The sequence below is a fragment of the Mustela putorius genome, unplaced genomic scaffold (genome assembly GCF_011764305.1).
Source record: "Mustela putorius furo isolate JIRA1106 unplaced genomic scaffold, ASM1176430v1.1 tig00537227_pilon_pilon_pilon, whole genome shotgun sequence".
Taxonomy (NCBI): Eukaryota; Metazoa; Chordata; class Mammalia; order Carnivora; family Mustelidae; genus Mustela; species Mustela putorius.
This window is the reverse complement of record NW_025422368.1, coordinates 6669176-6680387: the sequence shown is the minus strand read 5'-3', so window position 1 is coordinate 6680387 and position 11212 is coordinate 6669176. Positions and strand designations below refer to the sequence as shown.

The following is an 11212-nucleotide window of genomic DNA, read 5'->3' as shown; positions in this document are numbered from 1 at the left end:
TTGTCTCCAGTTTTACCGATAAGATAACCGAGGAACAGAATGGACCTCTATCTAGTTACGGGAGAAGGAGGTGAATGTTATGAACCCAGCCCTCATTCTTTATCCCTACTATATGCCTCTCATATAGTATAGACCATGACCAAGAATAAGGAAATACGAGTTCCGGTTTAGGCCCAGCTTCTCTAAAATCCTCTACAATTTCACGCGAAATAAGGCGGGTATATAGAAATGGGAAACATGGGTGCCTGGGTGGCTCAGTGGGTTAAGCCTCTGCCTTAGGCTCAGGTCATGATCTCAAGGTCTTGGGATCAAGCCCCTCAGCGGGGAGCCTGCTTCCCCCTCTCTGCCTGCCTCTCTGCCTACTTGTGATCTCTCTGCCAAATAAATAAAATAAGATCTTTTTGAAAAAAAGAAAAATGGCAGACACAATCCCAATTTTATCATATTTTAACGATTTTTAGTTAAATCATCTTTCTTCATCTCCACTGCACCTCTTATTGGAAGGAACCAACAATTTCCCCCTCTCACCTTTCTGGATCTCTTCTGCATCCCATCCTTCCAATGCTTCTTTATCTATTGTCAGTTTAAGAGGTTTCTCCAGCACCAATAAGCAGGTATGATTCACACTGCAGGTGAGCACAAAGAATCTACAATGCTCAACAACAGTAGTTTGGACACAAAAGTGATTAAAATAAAAATGGGGGAGGGCAGTTGGAAGAGATGCCATTTCCAGATTAGGGAGTCCCTAGAAGGCTCTTTCCTGAAATTCATTTATACGATAAATATTTATTGAGCACCTAAGTGCCTTGGGGATACAGAGAGTAGAAGAAAGATAAACCTGCTCTTTCGGAGTAATCATTCTAGAGCAGCTGGGGGTTGTGGATGTGATACAAACGATATTAACAGCAACTGTGATTTATACACAAAAGCAAACACTCCAACCCTCAGAATGGGTACAGAAGAAGACATTTGTTATAAACTCTACAACTCCAAACTAGCAGGAGGCAATCACATTACAGAAAATAGGGGAATCAGAATCTGCAACCAGGGCTGCCTGGTTGGCTCAGTTGCTAGAGCATGCAACTCTTGATCTTGGCATCCTATGTTTGAGTACCATGTTGAGCGTAGAGACTACTTAAAAATAAAATCTTAAAAAAAGAAAGAAAAAAGGAATCTGCAACCAAGTGTGATATTAAAAAGGAATATTAAAACTCTACTACAGAGAACAATGAAGAGGCAACAGGAACCATATAGGGATAAACAGACTTTAATTAGAGTGTCTACTATAGGTCTTAGCTGAAAAAGAAAAAAAAATCCTCCTGATAAGCTCAAGATAGGCAAAAAAAAATGCTATTTAGAACCACTTCCTTCTAAGCGGGAGAAAAGGAAGGATATTATTAAAGACGTTGGCAAATTCTTTGTGCTGTTTAACAAAGTAGATGGCTGTTTTTAAGCCACTGACCACTTTGTTAGCTATTGAATAGGTTAAAGTGGACCTGAGGCTGTTTGTAAATAGAATTTGGCAAAGATGAATACTTGAAGGAAATAGATTTTTTGAGAATTTGGGGTTTGGGGAGCCAATCGTAGAGAAAGAGGTTTGTGTGTGTGCACGCAAGACAGAGAGTATGAATGAAGGCCAAACTCCTTTCTGTAAGTCATCCTCATCTCAGTATGACAACTCTATCTTTACAGTTGGTTAGGCCAAACACTGGTAATCATCTGTTACTACTCTTCAACCCTACAGCAGATCCTACTGGCTCCTACTGAAAGATATATAACTTCTCATTATCTGGTCTAAGCCGCTTTCATCTCTTACCTTAATTATTGTGAAAACCATCTTAAATACAGCAGGCCAGGGGTGCCTGGGTAGCTCAGTTGGTTAAGCATCTCCCTTCCGCTCATGATCCTGGACTCGTGGGATCCACCTCCATACTGGGCTCCCTGCTTAATGGGGAGCCTGCTTCTCCCTCTCCCTCTGTCCCACCCCACACCCGCTTGTGTTCTCTCACTTGCTCTCTCTCAAATAAAATCTTTTAAAAAAATAAATAAATAAACACAGCAGGCCAAATGAACACTTTAAAACCTAAGCCAGATGTCACTTTTCTGCTCAAAGCTTTTCAGTGGTGCATTTCACTATCTCCATACTGGCTTACGAGGCCATACAGTAACCAGCCTTCTTCCACTGCCTCTCTAACCACATATTCTACTATTCTCTCCTCACTTGTATCTGTATTAGCTATACTGGCCTCCTTGCAATTTCTCACACATACCAGCATGTTTTCACCTCAGAACCTTGCACTTGTTTCCTGGAATGAGCCCATAATGTTCATAAGAACATGGGGTAACCCAGCTATTCTCATGGCTTCCTCTCTCACCTCTTTCGGATCTTTACTAAACTGTAATTTCATGAATCCTTCCTTCCGAGCTATCTTATTTCCAATTTCAAGAGCTCTACTTAGCTACACACAGACACACAAAACATCTCTATCGCCCTTTCTCTGCTTTACATTCTCCAAAGCACTTAGTATTGAACACACTAAGTTTTACTTATTTGTCTCCCCTACAACTACAATGTATGAATTCTATGAGGGCAGGATGTTTGATAAGTTTACTGCCGCATTCCCATCAGTAAACAGTACATAGCAGTTGATAGGTACTATTTTCTAATGAATGAATAAATTTAAGGCAGGAAAGTACCTGAAACCACTCTTCAGAAAAAGTCCAGTATTCATTTTAACTTGTTTTTATCACTGTGGTTTTTTGGTTACCTGTTTGTTATATGAAACGAAGGGGCTAATATACCACAGTGCAAAAAAAGGCAGCACAAGTAGGACACGTGACATAAACCAAATCAGTTCAGAAATAGGCCCCAGAGCAACAGATCACAGTAAATACATGCCTCTTATACTGTAACTACAATCCACAGAAGACATAGAAAGGGCTTCAAACTTTCCTCAGATCACTGAATGATAGAGATCGTCTATCTTATTCCACTATCAAGTGCCACGGGAGACGAGAATCATGGTAAACACAGACTATAAAATGAAGCCTAACTCTGTATCAAATAGTTTAACAAGCCCTATTAACAGAGATCCAGTTGCACACCACCTTGATGCTGATTTCTATCTTATCTACTGCCAAGGATGACAGTTGATAGTAAACAAAAGCAAATCACTAAACAGGATTTTGTAATATCACCCATTCCTAGATTCTTCATTTACTTCTCCTTTCTTCCATTCAAACCAGAACAGAATTCCTAAAATGTTAGCAACTTCCACAAAGTTTCAGGAGAGGCACAGAAATCAAAAAATCTTAAGTTGTCTTATTTTAGAAAATGGAAGGATGACCAGAACTCGAGTAATTTTTTTTTCCAGAAGTGTACATCATTCATTCCATCAAATTGATCTTTTTTCCCCTTTAAACTATAGCTTCTGCTACTTTGTGTTAGAAGTTTGTGGAGTATTTTAACATAAGAATTATTTTCCTGGGACACCTGGGTGGCTCAGTTGGTTAAACTGCTGCCTTTGGCTCAGGTCATGATCCCAGGATCCTAGGACTGAGTCCTGTGTAGGGCTCCTTGCTCAGCGGGGTGCCTGCTTCTTTCTCTGCCTCTGCCTGCTTATGCTTTCTCTCTGATAAATAAATAAATAAATAAAATCTTAAAAAAAAAAAAATGGAATTCTTTTCCTTCAAAAGTGTGTAATTCACAAGATTTACCTTGTGTGTGTGATTTTTTTATCTTCCAGGAAGAGTATTTACTATCAATTTGCCCAGGCATCACCAAGAATGCTGTACTGAGTGAGGGGTTTTTTTCCCCCTCTGACTACATCATACTTTATACTACCAGGTTCACTGTGACAACCAAATCTTAGGTCTTTCCAACGGATTTAATTCCCACAGGATCTTGTGGTCAGAAAGCACACACTACTACCCAAACTGAAAACTGTAATCCTTAACAGTAAAATGACAGTTAAAGACTAATTTGAAGACTTAGGACACATAAACAACAATCAGGTGAGTGTTTTATCATTAACATTTATTGATGGGATGGATAAATACAGATTGAGAAACATACTTGACAGCAAGATATCAAACTGATAGCCAGACTATAAAATGTATACAACATCCTTTTTTAAATTTTTTAAAAATGTGTTTGAATTTTTTACAAAGAGCCCTTACTGTAATGGTCACTTACATCCTATCAATCACATAACAGCAGTAGAGATCCCAGGGGTAGCATCCAGAACTGAGGTGCCCCAAGGAGGACAGAGGCAACAGCAGAGTAGTATGCTGAGAAAGGACTCTTTAGAGCAATACAAAGAAAACAGACAAAAATATTACCACAAAATTGTACCTGAGTGACATAGATTGGTAAAGTATTTTACTCTTTTTTTTTCTTCTTTGCTCTTTGGTCTGATAAGAAAACGGACAGTTTCAGGTGTGCAGAGTAGGGTAAGGGAAAGGTCAGTTTCAAACCCAGAAACCTAGGTTAACACTATGTTAGGCTGCTGCATTCTTTTCTTTGGGTGCTTAACCCAGACAGCACTTCCATCTTGCAACCAATTCCAATGTGATCTACCATTAACTAGTTAGGTCCTCAGCATTCAACTGAAGAGTTCCTGATAACCTGATGGAGACATACTTGCTCTGGCTTCAATTAGCATGCTGTCAAGCATCCCTCTCCATGCTTAACATGGACACAGAAAACCCAAGAGTCTTTCTCATCTTTTCATTCAACCATAAATATGCACGCATAAAGGGGAAGAGCAGACACTGCTTTTTAGTAAACATTTTCTTTCCCTCCCTTTTCCAATGCCAAGCTCATATTAAAAACTTTACAAACATTAAAATGGAAGGGTCTCCCAGTTAGAAAATAATTCTCATTCCAGACCACTCTATCAGGTAGGATTACAGTACCATGCTTGTTTCAAACTTACACCCACAGAGGGATAAAAGACAAAATAAAACTTGATAGTGTGATACAACATGAACATTTCTCAAACCATCAGGAGCAAACACTCAGTTAAAAGCTGGGTGTTAACAAGCAGCAACACAGGAAATCTAGGGAGGTATTAAAGTCACTGAAAGCTTAGTTGGGACTGCAAAGGGCTTATTTCTCACCATGTAAAGGGTTGCATAGACTGCTTAAATTCTCCAAAACCCAAGATAATATTTGTATTCCAACTTCAAGATGTTCTAGAATATCCCTTTTCCTAGCATTAGTATCAAAATAACTGATACTAGAATAATCCTTTTAAAAAATTAATCTGTTCCCAAGTTCCCACATTTATTTGGGGGAGGGGAGGCAAAGATCTTTTTTTTTTTTCCTTTTCCTCCCTCCCTCCCTCCCTAGGAGGCAAAGATCTTTAAAATCCTACCGTACTGGGCTAAGGCCCCTCTAATTGCCTTTGTCCAAAAGCAAAGTATGAGGGGTATGCATTTTCAACATGGGGAATTAGGTAGCAGAAGCTTAAGGAAATCCAGCACTGATGTTACCATGATTTTATTTCTATATCCTAATCCATTGCTGTTTCCAACTGGAGATTTAAAAAAAATTTTTTCTATCAACACTGGTGAAGCCAATAATACAGAACTATGAAAAATGACACACTGAATCAAAACACAGAATCATTAAAAAAAAAAAAAAGGAAGCTGAGAGTCTCAGATATGGAAACACACTGATTCATGAGTGAGCAGCTTAGACTAATTCCTACATATTTTCTAAACCAAAAAAGCATAACTGAAGTTGCAGAAGAACAATTTAGCTTTAAATTAATGCTTCACTGGAGTTCAGCCAACAGCAACACAGGTATCTGATTAAAAGCCCTAAGGACATTCCACAGGTGTTTGTTTTTGACAACATAAGAGTCGCGCAAGGTTTTAGTAATGAGATTTATAGAACTTGAGGCTCCAGGCCTGCTTACCACCACTTATCCTTGATAGTCTAGGTTAAAAGGAGGAAAAAAGCCATGTTTAACTAGACTAACTTTGGATGTATAAATTCCACTTCTCATCCTTCAAAGGTGTGGAGCATAGAGAAAATAGAGTTTTAGAAACAATACAACCCTTTGAAGCCTAGGTCTATGTAATTAGAAAAATATGCATGCTAGTTGACAAGCCTATCTGCTAACCCAAATGCAGCAACTTCATGCAGGGCACACAGGACATTCAGGACATATACAGAGATCTAAAAGCAGACACTGTAGATATCTTAAAACAGTATCAGGAGGCATTAATACAGAAGTCTTTAAATTGACCTACATCAGCAATGAACTACTAGTGCAAAGGCCAGACTGCACAGCACAAAGCAGTTCTTAGGCTCTAGTAAGCACTTTTTCTAGTTCACTCCTGACAAAAGGTCTAAGGAACTAACCACAGATGCCATGGAGAACTGCTTTGAGGCCAAGTGGATATGTCTGCCTCTGTGGTGAAGGAGTGCACACAATTAGAATATACGTGACATTTGGTGAGAAAATCTTGAACACTGGAAAAGACATTTTCATAATCAAATCAATGATCAATTCCACAAAGATATAGATCCAAACTAAATAAACTTTTGGGAAGTTCAGGAAGGAAAGCAGACTTCACCAAACAAAATCTAAACAAATAGAAAGCCTAGATTTAGTAAACACATCACACTTCTACCAACCACCTAGCACAACAGAAAATACCAGGGGTATAGAGGAAAATGCCATCAGTGAAAATGAAGTAACATTCTAAATATTACTGGTTTATAGGTCAGCAGAGCGCTCATTTTACACAGCAATGGCAGGCACCCTAGACAGTTCAAATATGCAGAGATGCAGGACATTAATTCACCTTAAGATTTACTGTACAAATTCCTTCCTGTATTAGGCCAGTGCATCAACAACTCCAACTGCCTCAGTTTTCTCCTCAACCTGTTCCTGGCAAGCAGCAGCACATGTACAACTCCTATCTCCCTATAACTTCCAATGAAAAATATTCAATTTTTCTATACAGAATATTTGGTGTAAAGGAAGCTGCACTAAAAACAGCAAGACAAATTCAAATTGCATCATCTTTTCCATAGCAAAAAATACCATGAAGACCAAAGAACACCACATCAAATGATCTGTGGCTTAGTGGCATTTTCAGTTAGACAACCTGGCTTAGAATTCTTTCTAGTCCCTTGAGATTTCTTTCCTCAACAAGTGTTGAGCTTTGAGTATTGGCATCCTGAACACCAGTTATCCAGAAATCTGGGATAATCAAGCACCCATGACTCCTGATTTTTTTTTTTTTAACGACTCTTAGAAATCTACTGAAAAACCCCTGCCTAGAAACTAAAGCCACCAAAGATGGACAACCTGCATCTGTGGGCTAGGCTTGCTCACCCTCATGACACCAGTACTGTTAAATTCACAAGTTCCAATCTCTGAAATCAGGTTGCAAAATTAAGGTTGCAAAAATTAAGGATGCAGCTGTTTCCCTTCAGATATACAAAAAAAAAAAAAAAAAAAAAAAAAAAAAAAAAAAAAAAGCAAGTCTTACATTCATAATGCAATTTAAAATACAATATCCTAAAAATACCCAATCACAATTTCATTGTTTTCAGTATCCCCTAAGTCCATGGCTTCTCCCAGAACTATTCTCATATATGGTCTGGGCTTTCAGAGGCAGAATATAGAGCACATCCCCCTTCCCTTCAGAGACCCTGAGATTGCTCTCACTTGAACACTTTCCCAAAGCCTAACTTGAAAAAAAAGACACACCCAATTCTGTAGGGCAGAAGCCAGCCTTGCTCTCCAATCCTTCTTCCTCAACCCCACCTTTCTTCTGCATCAAAAAGAAAAAGGGGGTAAAAGGCAAGTTTTTGTAATGGAGTCCAGAATCAGGCCACTGGCTACACTTGCCCAAACTAGAATTTAGAAGGTTACCACTCAATTACAACATAAAGAAACGGGAAAATACCATGCTAGCTAACACATGCCTCTTCCTTCCTTTATGCTCTAAAGGCCACACCGTGTTCTCTCTAGTAGACTGTTGGGAAGTGAAAACGGTGAGGGACAGGGAGGGAAAGATAAAACATGATTTTAAACACACGCGCTTAAAACCACACATACCCACACTTACATACTTAAAGGTCTCAACACTTCAAGTGGCCGGAGCCTATCAGACAGAACTCAAGGGCAAAAGCCTATCCTCCCATCCCCCCTATACAGCCCCCCCACCCTCCAATCCCACCCCCCAGGAGTCATTGCTATGTATCTCATACACACAGCAAAATCCCTATTCCCTCCTGCCCCGGATGATATAAAAAAAACTAAACAGATAACTTACTTTCTTTAAATTATTTTTTTAAAGTCTCTTAAAAGATTTTGACGTTTAAATACTTCCACTCTTCTGATATATTAAACACCAAAAGGATCCATAACTGTTTGATAAAACAAACCCTCCGCATTTCAGTCCTGGCCAGAAGAGGGAAGACATCAACTCTAATCAACCTAATTAGGAGGTGGAGAGGCCAAGAACAGAGAAAGTATTCTTAATCCTTCACAGCTTCAACACATTCTCACCTCTCTAATACCAGTAAAAACTATAACAAAATAGTTCAATTTCTGAGGCAGTAGATATAATAACCAAGCCCCTCTACCACCCTCCCACCTGCATGTCAATATTACTTATTCCCTAGTCCAAGAAGTGTGACATATTTCATAAGGGAAGTAATTTCCTTAGTCCAGAATCAGTAGTTTTAAAAAAAAAAAAAGTTGTTTTTAAGGAAGTTTTTTTCTCCTCTTCTTTTTCTTTTTTACTTAGGAAGGGGAGGAAGTGGTGGAGGAGGTTCTGATGGAAGAGGTGGTAGCCGGGGTTTGTCTGTATTGCCAGATCTGGAGGACATTCCACCAGCCCGTGGATTCAGATATTCACCGTAAGAATGAACAAAATCAAATGCAGGGGGCTGAGTGGGCTGGACACCCTGGGCACTGAGAAGGGAATGAAGCATATTCACAGTATCTTGATAGTCTATTGTTTGGGTTGCATTGTGACCATTGGCCCCAGTGGGCCCTTTATCCAGTTTCATATGAGGAACTCGAGTTTTACAGCTGGGCTGTGAAAAGGGAAGGCCACTTGTGTCTGAGCTATGCCCAGGCAACTGGGCCATTGTAGGAAGAGGAGGGAAGGAGAAATTTATGGAAGAGGATTTAGTACTCTTGGCAATCTTAGCTGGATGATCAAACACTGCCCCTCCAGTCTCTTCAGGGGGGCCCCTTTTGCGAGTAGAACTGGAAGAGGAGAAAGAACTAGACAAGCTATAGGTTTTGTGTGCTAAGGTGCTTGTCTGGCTACTGTGTTTTGGATCACCTGGACGTTTGTTCCCAGTACCAGCTGGAAGCTGTGAGTGAGAGTGCTTGTGTGAGTGGTGATTATGATGATGATGATGATTAGATGGGTGAGTCTTGTGCTTTTCTTTGTGCTCTCGACTCTTTGTGACACTGTCCTCTACAGAATTGTGCTTGTCAGCTGCAGAATGGACTTTAATGCGCATTTTTATCTCCTCTGGTTTTGAAGAGGCAGCTTTATCTCCACTTGCCACTGGGATTCTCATTTTGAGAGCTGCTTTGTCAGCCTTTTCCAGAAAAGGCCGCTCGGGGTTTTCCGAGCCCTCTATGGGCATTTTTAGAATGACTGAAGAATGGCTATCATGGTGTGACAGGAGATTCTGGGCAGCATATGCATACTGTGACTTCACATTGGCCTCCATGTTCTCCAGCTGCCTCTTCTGGGCAGCCAACTCTTCTGCATGTTTTGCACGGTATTCTTTCAGTGACACTTTAGCTGAGGGCACACTCTTACTATTCTGCTTCTGGGAAATAAATGCATTCGAACCATCCTGTTGCAAAGAATGATCAACTCCCATAAGTGCTAAATTCTCACTAGTCCGATGACCCTGAGCAGGTTCCAGTTTAAAAGGAGGTTGGGAGGACAGCCAACGCTCGCCCTGCAACATCTCCACATTGCTTAAATTGCTGGATGACTCTTCAGTGGCTGGAACGGAAGGCACTGCACTTGCAGAAGAAGTTGACATGCTCATTAAACCTGCAATAGTTGTGTCTGAAGAGCTCTGGGAAATCATATTGAGAATTGTCTGCTCTGAAGTGTTTTCATCTGTTCCTCGATCATCTGCTTTTGTCTTCCTGGCAGCCTGGTATGCCTAGAATGAAGCAAATGACATCTCTTCACCTCAGGTAATTCATAAAATGGGGGGGGGGGGGAGTGGGGAACTGGAATGAAGAGACTGTGCTTGCTGCAACAGTGGAAGTTCTGGGTAGCCCATAGGCAGGAGGCTACTCTAAAATCATTAATTATAACCATTAGAAGTAAGATTTTGAAAACCTTCAGTCAAGAGTCATACAAACAAGACCTCAAGATCTCTGAACTCCCATGTTCACTGCATCATTATTCACAATTGCCAAGATATGGAAGCAACTCAAATGTCCATTAATGGATAATGGATAATAGATAAGCAAAATGTGGTACAGAAGCACAACGAAATCACACTTAGCCTTAGCAGAGGAGGAGGAGGATTCTAGGAAAATATCAGAGTAGGAAGCACCACGAATCTCTCCCCTCAGACAACAACTGCACTGACAGAATTTGTCTGATGTAACTATTTTGGGACTCTGGAGTCTGTTAAAGGCTTGCAACTTTTGGGGTAAGTCTTGCACAGTAAATTGGAGTAATTTACATCAATTTCAACTTTCAGCACATTAGCAACTACCCATCTCCTACCCCAGCCACAATGGAGACAGCTTGCATTCTGGGAGAGCCAGTACCAGCAAAAATGACTCTCCTGCAAACAGCAGTTTCTGTGCTCTGATCCCTGATTGCAGCTTCTGACAAAAGAGTACAGACTAAGAGACAGGCAGCCACTGTTAAGGCTCCTCCCTCTACTGCTGCAAGCTCCCGGCCCTCTGGCTAAAGTGACTCTCAAGGGACTTAAAGGACCAGCACCTTTTCTTCTCCCCTTCATTTTTTGCTTTTTTCCTCTTTTGGGAGCCAGACATTAAAAGCAAGATATTAAAAAAAAAAAAAAAAAGGTATGTACAGAGAAAATTAGAAAATTTTGATCACACACTCCCAGGGAAAAACTCAGAAAACAAGTGAGAATACCTTAAGTTTACATCTCAGGCTGATCCTCAGCAGAGACACCACCCCAAATCAAATCCAATCTCCATCCAAAAATAATAAC

At 40.3% G+C, this 11212-nt stretch overlaps 1 protein-coding gene across 3 annotated transcripts in view; it reads right to left on the bottom strand.

Annotated features, from left to right (window-relative positions):
* Positions 1-7478: 7478 nt before the first annotated feature.
* CCNT1 (cyclin T1) overlaps positions 7479-11212 on the bottom strand; it is a 33231-nt gene continuing 29497 nt past the window's right edge. For 2 of the 3 annotated variants that reach the window (XM_013049149.2, XM_013049150.2), the window contains one exon: positions 7479-10174. In XM_013049149.2, the coding sequence (XP_012904603.1) occupies positions 8771-10174 (1404 nt within the window). In that variant the 3' untranslated portion in view covers positions 7479-8770. The remainder of the gene's footprint in view (positions 10175-11212) is intronic. The other variant, XM_045073238.1, reaches the window with a different exon arrangement.